Here is a 19,359-nt window from a genome sequence, read left to right on the forward strand (position 1 = left end):
AGCGCTTTGGGGTCCCTAGGCGGGACTAGTAAAAGCGCTATACAAATACAGGCCATTTACCATTTATTTATCACATCTATGGGTCCTGTATGGGAGAAAATCTGAAAAATATCTTGGAGCAATTTTGTTATTGATATAGGTTAAGGTTATGGTTGTCTGTCCACACAGAGACAGACAACCATTTGAATTAAGATTCACACCCACATTCAAACCTATGGACAATTTAGAGTTACCAGTTAACATATCCCCACTAACTGCATATTTTTGGACTGTGGGAGGAAGCTGGAGTACCTGGAGAGAACCCACGCAAACGTGGGGAGAACATGCAAACCCCACAAAGAAAGACCCCAGCTTGGTGGTGGAATTGATCTTCTCAGGACCTTCTTGCTGTGAGGCAACAGTGCTAACCACGGTGCCACTGGACATCCTCCTTAAAAGCAAATATATTCTCCCCACAGATGACTAGAATGAATTTCTGGCTCTTGGGAGGATATGCAACTAAAGCATATAGAAAGTCATATGTAATACTTGTAGCTGTACCTTTAACTGTAATGTGTCGGTGTTTCAGCCCTTCAATGTTGATTCTAGCACTTTTTCACTTTGTTTTTCAGTCAGGAATCAGACATCGCGCCACACCAGAACTAACGTGTTTATGAGCAGACAACTTTTGTCATACACTTTACAAAATTCTATGGGTGTAAACTCTTTGAGTTTGTATACTGTTTAGTATCGTGTCAGATAACTCAAACTGTTTTTCTACACAGATAATGTACTTAAAGTTTAGCTATTTGCAGAATACATTTAAAATCATGGTACTGACTTCTTTAATAACCACCATAATAACTATCAAGCCAAAATGGCACATGAAATAAAATGTAAAGTCTCCTGTAGCAGTGACATCACCTTTAATCATTCCTGAGTTACTATTTATTGTGTCATATGTTAACAGGGAACACATACAGTATATACAAACAGATCACTCAAAGAACCAAGATAAACTAAGACAGAACAGACCCGTAGCCAGTTTCAAAGTGACCCAAAAGCCTGTGAAAATAGCTAGATCTTCAAGATAGATTAAAAAATTTCCAAAGAGGAGGGGGACTTTGCAAAAGAGGGAAGTCTCTGAGAAAGACCTGTGACCTTTAGATTTTAAGTGGAAGTGTGGGACTAGTAAAATAATCTGACTGGAGGACCGCAGAGTTCGAGTGGATAAGTGATTAAGTATAAAAAATCAAAGAAGCAGCTTTAACAACAATTCAGACAACTATGAGAACTTCAGATGCAACCCCCCAGCTGTCACATGGCAAAAGGTAGGATACACTCAGAACGTTTTAGCTAACACAGAGTCAGATGACTATGGACACTCACATACGCAGCCATGCATGTCTTTGGACTGTAGGAGGAAGCAGAGTACTCTGAGAGAACCCACACAGGCACAAGTAGAACATGCAAGCATGCAAAAAAATGACATATATTATATATAGATGAACACACACAAACACAAACACACAACAGACTTGGTATGCTTATATTACCAAGAGTTGTTTTCCTATTTTCTGACTTCAGAATAGATAGTGCCTTCCGTTGCTGCCTGTGATGGTCTACCTGTGAACGGAGAAACCAGTTAAGGTCCAGATTATGTGTGTTAGATGTTACATAAAATACAAAAAGAATCAAGTTTAACGAAAATGAACAGAGAACTTAAATTGAATTGAGTGCTAGTTTAAAATACCTGCATTGTTCTGAGATTCACCTTTGTTTTTGTGCATTACCAGGGCATACAGCAGATTATCATCTAAAAGATGACAGAAAGGAGACAGTGTAATAATATTTCAGAAACTGAAATGCTGCAAAAGTGGAATCTAATTTTAAAAAAAATATTTCCCTCCTTTTTAAAAAGGGACATCATAAAGGTTTTTTGTCAGTATCTTTTAAAAACTTTTGAAGATTTGGGTTAGTTACTCAAAACTGACCATGGACTTCAGAGTAGAGCGCTTCAAGCTGACATGCATTCTGGCTAACCTCAGAATCTGCAGAATCAACATGGGTTTGTTTGCACTGTGTTCTGTAAAATGTAGTATAATAATTAAAAGAAAATAATGTTAAGAATATTGAAAAAAAAATGAATAGAAATAATTGATAACTAATAAACATGTATGCTTTTTAAGATGATTACTCAATAATTTTTATAAGGAAAATATATTATTTTGCATTAGAAACTGAAGGGAGAATCAGATTTTAATCAATAAACCATGAGTAGGATAGCAATCAGTAAAATCCCACAAACAAATCCAACAATCATCTGCACAGTAAATGAAGACTTTAAAGGCCTGGATACTGCTACAATAAAAAGTTTTATGCTCAGTTGTTTTCACAAAGTATGAATACTCACTACTATTAGTACATTAATGTCATTTAAAATTATCCATATTCACATAAAAACACCAAAAGTGTTGTTGCAGGGAGTTTTTGCAAAAAGAAGGGCTGAAGAAGAGTTTTAAACAAACTTACCCTTTACTGACATCCAGCTCTGTGGTGACTGTTTTTCTGAATACTGACACTTGTAAAAGCCTTCATCTGATTTTGACACTGCAGGGATATTCAGTTACCATTTCGAAATAAAAGCACAGGGGATTTTAAAGTTGTGTTCTTCAGTTTGTAGTAGAGCGTAACAGCTTCTCCCTCAGTAACTGGGTGGACCGGGCTCACAAGAATTATATTGCTTTCTGTAAAACAGTCAGACAATGTCACATCAGAATACGTACTAGAGGAAGGCCCTGGTTACAAAAGACTTGTGGAAAATTCAGAGCATTGTCTGACAGATGTTAAAAGACCTCAGAGCTTGTCGATGATGGAGGCACAGCCCCTGATGAGGCAGGGACTCGCCCCATCTGTCCAGTAGGCTTCCCCGAGTGGAGTCTTATTATTTGTCTCTGAACCTGGTCGTGAGTGAAAGTGATAGGTGGGGGAGGGGTGTCTGTTCTTTCATACTAGATTATGGTGCAATAAGGGGAGAGCGAGAGAGTTGCACGGCTGTGGGTTGCAGGCTGACTACAGCTAAGTGAGTAGGAGGGTGAGCATTAACTGCAGTGTCGAATCTGTTGACGATTTGACTGTAACTGACAAGACAGATGATGTTCAATTTACTTCCTCTGACAAGACAGAGGAAGTACTCTGACAAGACAGAGGAAGTAAATTGAACATCACGTCACATGAAAAGAGGGACTGTCAGAGCAGAACAGGAAGTGACTAACAGAGACCATAACAATGTACTAATATTGCAAAGAAATTTTTAAAAAACAACACTTAAACACAAGAAACCAAATACTACAGAAAACTTAAAATACTGTGTTGGAGACACAGGACCATCACAGGAACAGGAGACTACTAAAATAAAACAGGAAGTGACTAAACAAAGAAGCACCTAAGACAGAAATCTAAAGAGCTTGGAAAGGTTTTGGGTTAACCTTGGCCGATTGACAGGGACAGAGATTTAATAACAGATTTAATACAAGGAGGCAAGGAGAATTGAAACCAATGAAATTTACAAAAGTCTAAAGACAAAAGTGAGCAGATATCCATAAAGAACCAAACCTGAAATAAATAAAATTCAAAACTCAAAGACTCAGAACAATTAAACATAAAAGGTAAATACAAAAATTCAAAACGCAGGCAGAAAGATTGGGGCCTGTGGTAATGTAATGTAACAGAAAGGTCTGATGACTTACTGGAGGCATGTTTTCACATTAATGACAAATTGAATAAAAAATAATAAGATAAAGGTGAGGAATGAGTATGTTTACTACGCTTGCATTTTTATATTTACACAAACATAACCTTAACACTTTCAAAAATATAATCTTATTGACTGAAATGATGCTTACTGTGACACAATGTGTGCAGAACCTGCAGAGTCATACAGAAAAAAAACCCAAAAAAGGACGTAAAAATACTTACTTTCCACTGTGATGTTGACAGCATTGCTGAAGCCACCCAGCTTAGACTCACACCAGTACACGGCTGGTTTGGCAGTAGCACTTTTGCTTGTGCAGGTGGATCCATTCATTGTTCCCCAGACAGAACAGTTTGCAAGGCTGCGTGCTTCACTCAGCCTCATCACTCTCCACTCAGAAGGTTTTCCCTCACAGCGCAGTGAGACAGACTCTTCAGAGAAGTGCTGCACTCTGTCAGGAGTCACTTTGACAGTTGCAGATGCTGAACTAGAATCTTAGAAACATGTAATGTGGGATCAAAACAGCCACTGATATATTATGAAATTAGGAATCTAAATGCTTCTCGAAGTAATGATATTAATAAAAACTGTATTAAAATGTTATTGTTATGCATTATGGCAATTCACACTTACCTGCAGACCAAACAAATACAGGTTTGCTGTACGAAGTGAAATGCTCTGGCTGTCCTCTTCTAGCTCTACATGCGTATCCTGCCGTCTGTTTCTGTCCATGAACAATGTAGGAATTTTGTGCAGTTCCATTTTTACTACCTGGTAGCAGCTCAAAGTAGTAGGCCTTGCTTGATTTTTTGAAAAAAGCCTGATACCAGTAGAACCTCCATTCTGCAGAGTGATTTCTAACACTGCAGTGTAGAGTCACTGATGCTCCAGGACTCAGCCATGATGAAGACACACTGAGATCAGGTTTGGGTTTATCTTTCAGAATGAACACATGCATGTCCACATCACGTAAGTAAAGCAAACAATACTCAGCAGTTATTCAAGATATTTTTGTCATTTTCTTACACAATCAAAAGTAACTACGTTTTGTGTTCCTTGTCGTAATACATTGTCAAAGAAACCGCTCAAGTAGCAAAGATGAGTAATCACAGCACGCATAAGTACTGTTTGTGTTAAAGAAATAAGATGCAGAATTACTGCCTAAACTGGCAGTAATTCTGCAAATAAAATATGGCTGATGGTATTTATGTGATATCTATCTATCTAAAGTGATGCAACAGAAACAAAAGAAAAAGCATTCAATCACCTTCAGTTTGTCCACAAGACAGAAGTGTGTTCAGCACTGAAATAGAAGTTAATACTTATAAAACTTAAAATTAACCTTGCATTTAAAACCTCCTGGTGGTTTACTGATGACAGTATTGTGTGTAATTAACAATGTCACTACTAAGTGTTACACCTGCTCCAGCTACCCTGCATTAACTAAAAGGTGATCCCAGTGAAGTGGATAAAAATACCATACTGTCTGTGCTCTTAAAGAAACTTATACAAAAATAGACATTGTATAATGTAAATATTCAGTATACTCACAAAACAACCCAGATGCACAGAACAAAGCATGTCCCATCCTGATATTCAACACTGAAAATGGGGAAAATGTCTCTGTACTTGTGAGAAATGTTTCCACTTTGATGCTGCAGCATTATGACAAAGGCACAACATTTATACACTGTAAAGATTTCAGAAATGCAATTTGTACTAAGCTGTTACTGTGATACTGCAGGGTTCAGCAGACAGGTTGCAGTCAAACACTGACTGATAGGTCTTGGAACCATTTCTGCCAGGTTAACATAGATTCAATAAATTATAAATGACATAATATCACCCTCTAGTGGCTATCTGCTGTAAACACAATCCATCATTGTACTGTGCTTTGTCGTATAAGACTGACGTAGGAAATATGGGACAAAGAGCTATAGCTGTATAGTCGAGTAGAGTGAGTGATTTATTTATTTTTTAGGTTTGTATTTCAGAGATTTCTTCCTATTAAAAATACGTTTTTCTGGATGGGGTGGTCTGACTTTTTTGTTGTTGTTCCTGTATTATTATTTTTTGTGTTTTTGATGCTTTAAAAATAAAACTTAATTGAATTGTGTGTAAAGTTAAATATTTCATTGTTTACATTTGTTACAATTTTGATGATTACAGCTTACAGCCTAAAAAAAACCCATCTAACAATTACAGACATATAAACTCAAGTCAAGTGGCTTTATTGTCATGTCAACCATATACAGTGGTTCAGTACACAGTGAAACGAGACAGCATTCCTCCAAGACCTTGGTGCTACATAAAACAGTAAATCAATACAGGACTACATAAAGTGTACACTACACTACATTGGAGCAACACCGAAATGTTGTAGTGTTGCCCATCATTAATGCAGGATGCATAGCAAAGCATGTAGAAAGCGACAAAAAATGACTCAAAAAATCACTTTTATAACCAAGCTCACTCAGAACAGGGGTACCTCAAGCCCAGGTGTTCCAACATTATATGCAGAGATGAAAGGATAAAGCTGCTCAGTTGGTCTCAAAATTGCGGGAAAAAAAAGTTGCTTGGTTGAATTTTGACCAACCCAGATTGCCAAAATTTTGAGATTTTGAGAGTCTTAGTCTGAAAATAGTATTTTCCCATTTTCAGTGAAGATCAGTGCATGAGCAAATTATTAGGTCCATAAAAGAGGAAAATTTTTGTAGCGGAGAATTTACTCTGATTGGATTTTTTAAACACTCATTTTTCAAAATAATAGAACCCCAGTACTAAATATCTATTAACTTTAAGCTGTCTCTATGATTTGCTATTCATATTGTATACATGGACATTTAGTTGAAAGTTACAAAAGATAAATCCTTTACATTTTTACAATTATATTGTACAGCTATATCATGATAGAACAAAAACACTGCTCAGACCAAAATAAAAAAAAAGAAGATAAAAACCCAAACTATAACCGCATACAATTTCCATGAAGAAATGCATTTATTCACACATTTAAATCCATACAGTATTATATCAGTCCTCTTTTAGGTAATGTTCAAAAACTTTCAATACATGCATTTATAGTATTTCTTTGTACCCAGAGGAACCTATCTTATGTTACACTGCAAAAGCTAACTTTAAATCATGTTTTATTATTAAGTGAATACAGATAATATGAACACTAAATGAAAACACCTTGTCTGTACCATATATTATATATATTGTATAATGTATATTATAATGATGATGACTATCACTAAAAAAAACTGTACAAAATACTGAACAAGCTACAGACATTTCTGTATAAGAAGCTTGAGGTTGGTTTTACTGCTACAATTCAATGACCTGTAAAACAGCCACAAAAAGGACATAGGGATTATCATTTAGTAACAATATTATGAGCTAAAGAATACAAATAAATCACTAAATATAACAGTCATGTTAGCTTAATTACAGAGGGCACTTCCTAATTTAACTTCAGAATAAACTGCTTCATCAGCGGATGCATGACTCGAGTTTACTGCGACTGGAGAAAATATTATTTAACAGGCTTAGCTGTAAACTCATAATAAAAAGTAAGTCTTTAACTCACAGGTCAATTAAGTTAGTTCTCAATTGTATCTGAGACAAATACAGAGTATGACATATTAGTGATACAAACTAAAATGCATTCAAGTAAAAAAATAAGTAAAGCAGATTTTCATGTTATTTATTCCAGTCAAATTTTAAGCTCATCACTGGAGAGGATGGAAGGCTTTACTTACGCTGGATGTTCTTGGATGGTCTTTTATTGTGGCGGTTGACCTGAGCATACGTTGGACTGTCTTCTAAAAAAGAAACGAGATCTCAGGATGCATTTATGCCACAGAAAACAATGATATACAGCTGCTGAACTTATGGACAGCCTGAGAAGTTGACATAAATCGTATGAATTTCATAATATTCTTCATTATTATTATTATTATTACACAAAGCTGTTTGTTTGTTTGTTTGTTTGTTTGTTTTAAACCCCCCTGTGTGGCACCATTCCAGGAAGCATATTCATCAAACTCTGACTTTAAAAACAAACAATAAGTTGATTAACTCTGAAATTGGCAACTCTGTGTCTTCTGTTCCAGAACAGCTGATCAGAGTTAGTTCAGTCAAATCTAAATATGTTCACCCAGTGTTAAGCGCATGCATGAACAGAGAAAAAAGCAATCATCAGTGGATCCCCAATACTGCAATTCAACATGCCAATGGGTAAAAAAAATAGCAGACCATTCATTTTAATACAGAGGACCAAGAAATAAGATATGACAAGAGATTGACATTCACAATATGAATGTCAATCTTTAAAAACAGAAAAGAAGACAACAGAATATATATTTTTTTTCTTAATCCTATCCTGTCTGGCAGCTTTTGCAATCAATGTCATGTCCTCAACAGTTGACCTGTCCCCAGTGGCTCAGTGCAGGGAGTGAGCACTGCTGTAAATAAGTCATTTTGGATGAATCTTGCACTGCGGATCGGGAGGAGAGCACTGCACAAGAGTCGGGAATTTTGCCACGGAAGAAATCACACTGTTTGTTTTAACACATAAATAACACATTAACTAAATTCACTGCCGCAACCAGGAAAGTCCTGCATTTGGGTCCAGTTCCTAACTAAATGTGATAAACTGTTGTTCCAAACACATTCTGGTTTTTCAAGATCAGCTCTATAAATTCGCTATGGGCGCTTCCTTTTCAGGGTTTATCTGTTTATTTTGTCATTTCTATCCATGTTATTTCAATTATTACATTGTATATGGTACACAATATGACAATGTCTAAGGCAGGACAGCCGGGCAGGAGAGGGGGACCTAATAAAAGGAAAGAGTACAAATAGAATTGCACAATGTATCACTAACTGCCACACCTGTAAGAAAAATGAACATACAGCACCCGGAACACAAAAATTCGAAAAATGCACCTATTCTTGGTACTAATTGAATGAATGTGGAAGCAGTCATGTTAAGTACACAAAATAGCAAACTAATTCAAGTCTAGGATTTCATCCATCCCATCCATCCATTCACTTCCGCTTATCCTTTTCAGGGTCGCGGGGGGTGCTGGAGCCTATCCCAGCTGTCATAGGGCGAGAGGCAGGGTACACCCTGGACAGGTCGCCAGTCTGTCGCAGGGCCAACACACAGGGACAGACAACCATTCACACTCACATTCACTCACACCTCGTGGCAATTTGGATTATCCAATTAACCTATCCCCACAAGCTGCATGTCTTTGGACGGTGGGAGGAAGCCGGAGTACCCGGAGGGAACCCATGCAAACACGGGGAGAACATGCAAACTCCACACAGAAAGACCCCGGCCTGATGGTGGAATTGAACTCAGGACCTTCTTGCTGTGCGGCAACAGTGCTAACCACCGTGCCACCGTGCTGCCCGTCCTGTCTAGGATTTCAGTTCTTGTAAAAACATAAACTTCTGAAAATTAATTCACTCCTCAATGCATCTTTATGAATGAGGAAATGAAAGTGTCAGTCAGCTGGTTCAAGTCTAGATGGAGGGGAGGAGTCAGAGAAACTCAGAGTTTATAGAAGAAAACCTGCCAGTGAGCAGGTTAGGTTTACAGAGACTGTCACCCCAGAAACTGACTAAGAGTTGAAGTTAACACTCTTTCTGGAACAGAAAACCCCAGTTTCCCTCATTACAACTCAGAGTTGTTAGCTAACCCTGCTTCCTAGAACAGGACAGGACAGACACTAGATAATGCAGAAGCTAGACTATAAGACAGTCTATGGGTGCACCAACTCTTTGTGTAAGGTACAGATAGAAGAGAAACTACCAAACAAATCTCTTTGAGATTCAGAAGGACCATTAATGCAGAATAAAGAAATATAATAAAACTAAAACATTGCTGCAATCTTATTGCTTTAAAATAATAACTGATGCATACAGTTGGCCAAAAATTGAAAGGAAAAAGAAAACCCCTAAACAAAACAACAACACACATCCACAACACAAAAAGGATCAGGCAATTGACAAAGGCAAGCAAACATCAATATCACAGCTTTTGTTAGTGATTTAAACTGTGAGTACATACAAACAAAAAAAGTAAAATAGATTCACAATTTTAGAATTCACAATCATTAATTATGACAGTAAATTATTCATATAAACTAAAATGCATACACAAATAAGAAAAAAAGACTTCATTTTTAATCAGAAATTATTATTTTTATAATAATTATCAAGTTCAACACTGGAGATTATAGCAGGCTTTACTTACCCTGGTTTTCCTTAGCTTTTGCTTTATTGTGACGGTTGATCTCGGCATATGTTGGAATGTCTTCTATAATAAGAAAGGAGATTTGAGAATATATTTCTATCAGTGGCTCACTGGGTTACTAAGAATTTTGATTCCCTTGTAGTTGGAGCACACCCTCTGGCCCCCTTTCTTAGAAAGGGGAACCACCAACAGTGAGTGTCCCAGTTCAGAGGCAATGCCCCTGATGTCCATGCAATGTTGCAAAGGAATGTCAACCAAGACAGCCCTACAACATCCAGATCCTCAAGAAACTCATGGTGAATCTCATCCACCTCAGGGAACCTGCCACCAAGGACCTGTTTAACTACTGACTCCGCCCCCAGTGATGGGTGAGTCATCCCCCTCACCCCAGACTCAGACTTTTTTTTTTCTTTTTTCTTTTGGGCCTTTAAATAAAGAGAATTGGGTGTACATGTTTTGTTTGGGATTTTCCCCAGTAAATGGTAAATGGACTGGTTCTTATATAGCGCTTTTCTACTCTGTCCGAGCACTCAAAGCGCTTTATACAGCTAATTCATTCACCCAATCACACCCATTCACACAAGCACTTCTAAGTTTAAGTGCTAAGCAGCTAACATTCATACACATTCACACTCCGATGGATGCATCGGAGAGCAACATGGGGTTAGTATCTTGCCCAAGGATATTTGGCATGCAGACTGGAGCAGCCTGGGATTGAACCACCGACCTTCTGGTTAGTGGCTGATCCGCTCTGCCACCTGAGCTACAGCCACCCCAACAGTCACCCCAGTTTACACAAATGTGTACATATAGGGTCAAAAGTATACATACACTCTTACAAATAATTTGGTAAGAGGTCCTTCAGCAAGTTGCACCTTGAACAAGTGCTTTGGGTCACAATAAGCACGCTTCTGGATTAATTTTTGAGATCAAGCTTTTGGAAAAGCCATTCCAGAAGTTTACTTTTAGCCTGCTTTATCGATTTAATTTTTATCTGTGGTTGTTATCATTGTCCTGTTGAAACACTCAGTTGTGCCCAAGTTTAAACCCTCTAGCTACTGAGTAAAGGTGAAGTTTAAGAATTTAGAGGTAGTCCTCCTTTCATTATTCTAACCACTTCCAGACCTTGGCAAGGTGGTGAGAAATTTGAATAACTTGTACTTACATACAGTTGTTTAGGACTGACCCATTGGAAAGTTCATTCCAGAAGCTCAAAGTTCTGACATTAGCCCAATTGAAAATATGTTGACTACACTTAACTGTGTCAAAAGAAATTAATAAAAGCTGAGAACTGCCATGATATTCATGCCCTTGATGAGTGTATGTAAACTTTTGACCACAGCTATATATGTATGTACATATATACATGTATGTATGTATATATGTATGTGATTAAATGTGAATGCACTTCTATAACTTATAGATTTTTATATAGACTTATAAATTTATTACCGAAACTGCTTTCTAATCTGACTTCGGAGTAAAGTTCCTCATTAGTTGCTGCAGGACTTGATTTTTCTGTGAATGGAGAGAAGATCATTTAAAACACTGATCTGCAGTGTTATGATTACCAATTATAATGTACTTGAAAGGAAGACAATTGATATCTCTACTAAGGAAAAGAAAGAAGGAGTATGATAGCATCAACTGATTTACAAATCTTGATGTAAACTGTGACTACAGACATAAAAATGCATAAAAAGATTTATGTTTTCAAGAAAAGATAAGCATATTGAACAATATTCAGTAGGACTGATGACAGACGTTGCCAGTTATTTCCTTTCTTTACTTTTTTTGGGTGGTGTGTGACCTCAACATAAATCAGACTCATATAAAAAAAAAAAAAAAGTCAGATTTTTTTTTTTCTGTTGAATTAATAGACAGATTCAGAGGTGGACTAAAACTATTTTTAAGACACTAAAAAGAAAATCAGCTTTTTGTCACTGACACCGCAGCTAATGCATGCTTATTGATTTTATATATAAGATAAAACAATGTAACAAAAAACTTCTTTGTTGTAAAAATAATTCTCAGCAATAAATATTATACCATTGTGAATCCTGTTTATTTCCCCTTTAATGGTGTCACATTTGTAAGGAAAATGTATTTGTGAGTTGAGCAGCAGCAGAGCTCAGGTGGCTGTACCTCAGGTGGTGGAGCAGGTCACCTACTCACCAGAAGGTTGGTGGTTTGATCCCAGGCTCCTTTAGTCTACATGCCAAATATCCTTGGGCAAGATATTAACCCCATTTTGCCCTCCGATGCATCCATCGGAGTGTGAATGCGAGTGAATGTTTGTAGAAAAGTGCTATATAAGAACCAGTCCATTTACCATTTAGTTGAGTATGTGGCCTGCGTCCATAAAAAAATCCATATCAAATGTTCTCTGCCAGTGTAATGGTAAATGGACTGACTCGTATATAGCGCTTTTCTACTCTCCAGGAGTACTCTAAGCACTCTTTACAACATGCCACATTACCCAATCACACCCATTCTCACAAGCACTTTCTCTAAACTCAGTGCTTCCTACATTCATTCACACATTCATACTCCGATGAATGCATCGGAGAGCAAAGGATAGGTACTAGTTGCACATTCTAATCTTGATATCTCTCTTCATTGAAATGACCTCCAATGATGAAAAGACTTGTTTTTCCATTGAGGGAGAGGTTGCTCCCAAACCATCATACCAGCTCTACCCTGTCAGTCCAGCATATAGCATAGCGCTCTTAGTGTCTTCTCCACACTTTGACTCTATAATCCATAGGTAGAATCTTGACACATTGCTGAACACAACATTCCTCCATATGTTCAGGTTCTAGTGCACACGTTGCTGACACCAGTACAAGCGGGCCTGATGGTGAAGAACATTTATGGCAAGGCCATGAGACTGGAGATTTGGTTTGTGAAATTTATTTTGGGTACAATGAGCTATCAGCTATATCATTCTGCAAACCTTAACTGCAAATGTGTAGAAGATGTTTCCTGAGTGCTGACAGGGTGAGGAAACGGTCTTCTTGTGGTGTGATCTTTTTGGGAAGACATCCTCCATTACAAGGATCTTCTTCTTCAATTTGGAGATGGTACCAGGGCCAAATCTGAATAACACTGGAACGTTTTGTGGAACTCCAGCTTGAAGTTGACCTATTGCATGGGCAATATCAGTCAAATGTGACATGCTTGGTGCAGATACCAACTGACTGCTGTAGCAGTTTATCCTCACAGGCGCTACTAATCAGGCCCCACTCAGTCACCGGACTGCCAGCCCCTGTAGTAGTTTTTCATGGGCACAACCCGCATACTCAGCTTTGTTGCTCAAATGCAATTTCCTTACAAATGTGGTACCATTTAAGGGACCATTTAACAGACTTAATTGCCAAGAAGCATTTTACAACAAAAAATAATCAACCATATAAAAACGTCCTCTTTTTCTCTCATAAATATATATCTATATATCTATCTATATATCTATATCTATATATATCTATATCTATATATATATATATATATATATATATATATATATATATATATATATATATATATATATATAGCATACAGTATGTATGCGTTCATGTACAACCTGCAAACAACCAGCAAAATAAAAAGTCCAATAAATTTTATTCTAGGAATATGAATAGAGAGTGAAAACATAGGAAAAAGCTATTTATCTGTCATGCATATATCTAAGAAACAAATGGAAAGCAACTATAAATCACAAATTGGTTGAAAAATACTGTATATAAGGCAGGCAAATGTAATAATATCCAAAATATCCAAATGATCTTCGATGTGTGCAAGATTCAACTCTGGTAATATTTATTAATCCTATGAAAGTAGCTAAACTTGGTAACTGCTAAGCTGACCTGAAACTGCATGCAATGCAAACAATGAGACTGTTATGACTTTACCTTCAACTCCCACCTTCACCTCTGAGTAAATAGTATGCTCCTGTGATTTATGATGCTTCCCTGTTTAGATAATCATATGAAAAACTTTAATAATTTGAACTTTCTCAATTATGAAAAATTATATATTCATGTTCAATGTTTTTTACATACTCACTCTTTTTTCCAACATGTTTAAGCTGAATTACAGAGTATGTAACATCTTGCATTTCACCTGCAACTGAAATGCCAACATATCACACAGAATTAGTTTCTTTAAATTAGAAAAAACAAAAATAAAAATACTAACAACAAAAAAATAGCTTTATTTGTACTGTATATATTAAATCATCTCCAGTTTTTTTTTTCCCACATGGGTTACTGATTCATAGAGCTTAGCAGTACCTAAATTAAAAAATAAAAAAAAAATAACAAGCCAGGAGTTATTTTGTGCCAAGCAGGTATCACTTGTTTTTAAAGGTAATAACAAAGATAGAAAATCCTGAGGCCTTTTTTAGAGATTAATGAAGATTTTAGATTCATACTGTATAAATAAAAATGCATTTTCATCCACTGAAGTCATAATGATGTTGTAGTATGTGTAATTAATATACAACAATAACATTTGTAGATTCTTTCAATCAAGTAATAAAGGATACAATCAGGTATAAAAAAAATTTGGTTTAACTCCGATCTGTTATTGTCATTTTACTTTAGTTCAACTGAAAAAAAAAGTTTCAGTCTCACAGCTTTTGATTTTTAAATACATATTTTAAATAACATTATTTTGAAAACAGCTGACCAAAAACTGAAGCAAAGAATTAGAGTTAGGGTAAGTGAAAACTTAAAGAAGAACTGACCATGGTCAAGAGAGTTGTGTTTGTGAATTTCACTCTGGTTGACTACATGATTGGTGGTGGTCATTGGACTGTATGGCATAATAAAAACATAACAATTACATGCAAAAAGTCTGATAAACGCATGCATTGCAGGTTAATAAATATATTTACTACAATAAAAAAATACCAACCTGATGAAGCCTGAATCTGTAAAAAAGACAATTGTTTCGCTGTTAATGTAAATAAAATTCCCTGTTATAAATGTCACAGTTATCTTTACATTTAAATTTTGAAGTTTGAATCAAGGAAAAGGTCTCACCCTTTTTTTTTCTAAAGTGATAAAACGAGAGCAGGACAATAATAAAGACAGAGATTCCACAAGCCAATCCAACAATCAACCACACAGGCAAAGAAGAGCTTTCAGGACATAACACACCTACTGCAAAGATAATTGCAAAAGTAGAACCAAATGACTTTCAAAACAGCCAAAATTCTTTATGGACAGCACATCACTTTATTCTTTATGATGACTGTACTTAATGATAATCATGCTAGTTCTCAAATATCAAAATGGTTTACAAAAAAACATGCGTCACATGTCTTGATCCTGCTCACCTTTAACTGACATCCAGCTCTGTGCTGACTCTCTTCCTGAGTACTGACACTTGTAGAAACCTTCATCAGACTTTGACACTGCAGAGATCTTCAGCTCCCCTCGGGTGTCATTTTGAATAAGTTTGTCATTGTGATAGAAAAACACATTGGAAAGTATTTTTTGTGTTGTCAAACTGCAGCTCAGACTAACAGAAGCTCCCTCAGTCACAGGATGAACAGGACTCACCAGGATAGGACCATTACCATCATCTGTCAAACAATCACACACAATTGTTTCAGTCACATCAGCTGGTGCACACATTCAGAAAAAAAAGACATATAATATAGGAAGAGATAAGAATAGATTGCACAAATGCTATAAATGGCTTTTAAAATCAATCTCTGATTTCCAATCCTGAATATTTAAAAACTATTTTCTGTTTTCTTGCTTACAAATAACCGCACAAACCAGTACAAATTAATTGGGTTAGGTTATAATAGTAGTTTTTAATAGTTAAAATAGTTGTGAGTGTGTTAACCCATTGAGGTCCACACCAAGAAAAAAGCAATGGAAAAAATTTTTCTTTGCATTTCTTATTGACTTGGGTGAGTAATAACCACAATCAATATTTTTTTTTCAATAGACCCCATAGTTTTTCACCACACTGTGGTTGAAGGTGGATGGTATCATGAGTGTCATGCCACAGGACCATGTGATTTTTAGCCATATAATTGTTTAGCGTCCATATAGTACTTATTAAACATGAAATTATAATTTTGACTACTTAGAAAAATTTATTTACCAGCTACTGTACTTTGGTTAAAGGGAAATTAGTTGTGATATTTGTGATTTCCACATGTTATTCTTGATTTTTACAGTATTTACTAATATTAACTCAGGAAGATACAAAAATTACTTACTGAGGAAATTATTTCAGTATATTCTTGCTGTGCTAATACTTAATGGGATTTATCAACAGCAATGGATAAACAAAATGGGTCTAGTGGTCTGATATTATGGCAAATAATGAATTATAATAACATTAAGTTTTGTTAGCATTAGCACCATAAAGTGACAAATCAGCCGTTTGGTTGGGCAATCATGTTTAAATGATTAAACATTTAATTTCACATTTTTAATGCTGTCAAGTGACATACATCTGTTTAGTAAGTCCTCTAACACTATCATATATCAAAAAATTATATCTTCCTTCTATGATACAGCTACCAATATGTTGGATGATTTTTTGTTTCTGACTTCCTGGTTGGGAGAGCGATAAGAAGAGCGTTTACATTCACAGTGCCTTCTGGTGGATTTTTTGGCATTACAGATGTAAACCAATTGGTAGAAAAGATTCAATAAGGTAGGTCAATTTCAGTGAAAGCTTCAGTTAGATATAGGGCCTGAAAATGTACTCTACCAGTTGGTTGAGCAAAATGCTAAAAGTTAAGAGAGGTTTTATAAATACTTTGTTAATAGTAAGTCATGGTTAAAGATATTTTAAATCATAACCCTAGATGTACCAAGTGATGTACTGTCATTTACGCCAGAATTTAAAGCTAAACACCCATGTAAGAGCTATATTAAAACAGATATTGTTGCTGTTTTATGATCATAATCACTGATTAAATAGAAGCTAAAAAGGAAGTCACAATACATACAAAAAGGAGAAAATTGTGTGAGAATTGCTGCACTAAAATGGCGTTATATTAATCTACAGATTTACTAACGTGTTAGAGTAGTATTTTGAGAATTTTGATTTTATATGCATTGTGGCCATTGAATACTGGTGTTTCTAGATTTTAAGGAAGTAACATTTCTGTTTTACACAGACAAAGATTTTGATACTCCGGGCTGACAGACTCTGCTTTTTCCTGCAGGAGCACCCACCCCCACCCGGTGGAGCGCGAGTTGTCTTCAGCTTGTCCTGACCGCCCATGCCAGTCTTGTCCCCCACCGGGAAAGCAGTCACTTTTGTCAGTTCTCAGGCGAAGAATAAAGTTGGGGTGAGAAGTGAGGTCTCTTATGTCATGTTTGGATGGTGGGACTCTCCACCATTTGACCTAAGAACTGTAGAAGCTTCTCGGATGAGAGGTGAAACGTCTTCAATCTTCAATCTTCAATCTTCCAAGCTCCTTAGTTTATAGAAATTATTTTGTTTTTGTTTTTTTTTGTTTTTTGATAAAAAAAAAAACAGTGGACCTAAATAAACATACTTTAGAGTTTAAATAAAAAGAATTACAATTATTTTTTAAATGTATATTTTAAGCTAAAGTAATTTTAAAAGATTGAATCATTTAAAGTGGAAAAAAAATATTTTTACAGCAGTTTTTGGGAAGGTCACATTTTTTTGTTTATAGGGTAAAAAGAGTCAGATTTTTTAAGGAAACATGTCTTTGCTTACAAAAAATGCTGTGAAACATATTATGTAACCTTATTATTAAGTAAGACTAAACGATTTAAATTCGGGTTTTTATATGACAGGCTACAGGGCTGTAAAGTTGTGTAAAAATGGTGAATGAAATATTGTATGTTAAAAGAAAAAAAAATCTTTGAAATGTAAAATCTGGCACTGGCTAAAATTTGGATGTAATTTGTTTCAATCAATAAAATTACTTTGTAGATATACCTAAAGCTGCCATTTTGTCACACAGAATTCTGTAACATTCAGAGGGAAAATTGGATAAATATTCACAATATGTGTCTTCTAAATGGTTGAAATGAAAAAAAAAAAGCAGTTAAGGAAATGTGTGTAAAAACATACTCTGTACACTGATGTTGACTGCACTGCTGAACTCTCCTGATCCAGACTCACACCAGTACACTGCAGTATCTGAATCTGATGTGTTGATGTTACATGTGGATCCAGTCATTCTCCTACATTCAGAGTACAATCGGCCGTCCTCAGAGAACTTCCTCACTCTCCCCTCAGCGAACTTTCCCACACAGGTCAGTGAGACAGAGTCAGAGGTGAAGTGTTGCACTCTGTCAGGACTCACTGTGAGAGATGCTGCTGAATGAACATCTGGAAACAACATGCAGTGAAGAGACAAAGCTTACAGATGTTAGGATTCAAAATATCACAGTGAAAATGTACCTTGTTTATCCAAATCCTATGTAAGAAATAATGACTATAAAAATTAAAATGAATTTAAATATTGAAAAAAAAATATACTCATTGCAAAGAAAAAAAAACATTAAAAAAAATAGTTGTTTCCATATTATCACATTATACAAGTGCAAAAATAATGAAAAGAAACAAAGAAATTCAGTTTGATCATAAATAAAAAATGGAAATATTCAATATACACAGATATTAAATTGTCATTATTGAATTTTAATGAGCTGATATTTGGTGAAAAGAGTTGACATAAAATTGGTTTATTGTGATGATAAACAGAATCAAACTGACCTGCAGACCAGACAAACTTTGGTTGACTGTGATCAGTGTGATATTCTGGGTCTCCTCTTCCAGCTCTGCACACATATCCTGCTGTGTGTGTCTGTCCATGAATGATGTAGGAGTTGTTTGCAGTCCTATTGCCATCAGGTAGCAGCTCATAACTGGAGGATTTCTTTGATAGATCTGGAACAGCTTTATACCAGTAGAAGCTCCATCCTGCAGACGGATGTTCAACCTCACAGTTGAGAGTTACTGAGGCTCCAGGACTCAGCCATGATGGAGACACAGTGAGGACAGGACGGGCTTTATCTGTTGAAAAACAATTTTCTCAGCAAACATGTCTAGTAGCATTTCTTAAGACTGAATTCAACTTTTCACCATATATATATATATATATATATATACATACACACACACACACACACACACATATATATATACATACATACATATATATGTATATATATATGTAAACATATATGTATGTATATATATAAAACACCCAGCACGCCTCTGCGGGCGGTTTATCCTTCAAGCTCGAGTCCTCTACCAGAGGCCTGGGAGCCTGAGGGTCCTTCGCAGTATCTTAGCTGTTCCCAGGACTGCACTCTTCTGGACAGAGGTCTCCGAT

General features: G+C 36.1%; 2 protein-coding genes across 2 annotated transcripts in view; both read right to left on the reverse strand.

Annotated features, from left to right (window-relative positions):
* Positions 1-1,549: 1,549 nt before the first annotated feature.
* On the reverse strand, positions 1,550-4,691 carry LOC118455786 (uncharacterized). The gene is made up of 5 exons (XM_087838283.1): positions 4,363-4,691; positions 3,958-4,220; positions 2,512-2,589; positions 1,733-1,795; positions 1,550-1,605 (listed from the first exon to the last, which is right to left on the reverse strand). The coding sequence occupies exons 1-5, from the start codon at positions 4,689-4,691 to the stop codon at positions 1,550-1,552; spliced, it is 789 nt and encodes a 262-aa protein (XP_087694409.1).
* Positions 4,692-6,410: 1,719 nt separating this feature from the next.
* Positions 6,411-19,359, reverse strand: part of LOC102797518 (Fc receptor-like protein 5) — a 42,760-nt gene continuing 29,811 nt past the window's right edge. Inside the window, exons 14-25 of the mRNA XM_087836137.1 lie at positions 18,738-19,037; positions 18,090-18,350; positions 15,346-15,594; positions 15,050-15,169; positions 14,922-14,937; positions 14,752-14,819; positions 14,070-14,132; positions 13,916-13,975; positions 11,457-11,522; positions 10,005-10,067; positions 7,498-7,560; positions 6,411-7,078 (exon numbers count right to left, since the gene is read on the reverse strand). Coding sequence (XP_087692263.1) covers positions 7,071-7,078; positions 7,498-7,560; positions 10,005-10,067; positions 11,457-11,522; positions 13,916-13,975; positions 14,070-14,132; positions 14,752-14,819; positions 14,922-14,937; positions 15,050-15,169; positions 15,346-15,594; positions 18,090-18,350; positions 18,738-19,037 — 1,337 coding nt within the window. The 3' untranslated portion in view covers positions 6,411-7,070. The remainder of the gene's footprint in view (positions 7,079-7,497; positions 7,561-10,004; positions 10,068-11,456; positions 11,523-13,915; positions 13,976-14,069; positions 14,133-14,751; positions 14,820-14,921; positions 14,938-15,049; positions 15,170-15,345; positions 15,595-18,089; positions 18,351-18,737; positions 19,038-19,359) is intronic.

This window comes from Neolamprologus brichardi, chromosome 3, assembly GCF_056152115.1.
Source record: "Neolamprologus brichardi isolate AB-2024 chromosome 3, ASM5615211v1, whole genome shotgun sequence".
Taxonomy (NCBI): Eukaryota; Metazoa; Chordata; class Actinopteri; order Cichliformes; family Cichlidae; genus Neolamprologus; species Neolamprologus brichardi.

Coding starts and splice junctions, on each gene's coding strand:
- LOC118455786 (XM_087838283.1), bottom strand. CDS start 4,691: ATGCATGTGTTCATTCTGAAAGATAAACCCAAACCTGATCTCAGTGTG. Junction 2,590..3,957: donor TGTCAACATCACAGTGGAAA/GTAAGTATTTTT, acceptor ATATCCCTGCAG/TGTCAAAATCAGATGAAGGC. Junction 1,606..1,732: donor TGAATCTCAGAACAATGCAG/GTATTTTAAACT, acceptor CTCCGTTCACAG/GTAGACCATCACAGGCAGCA.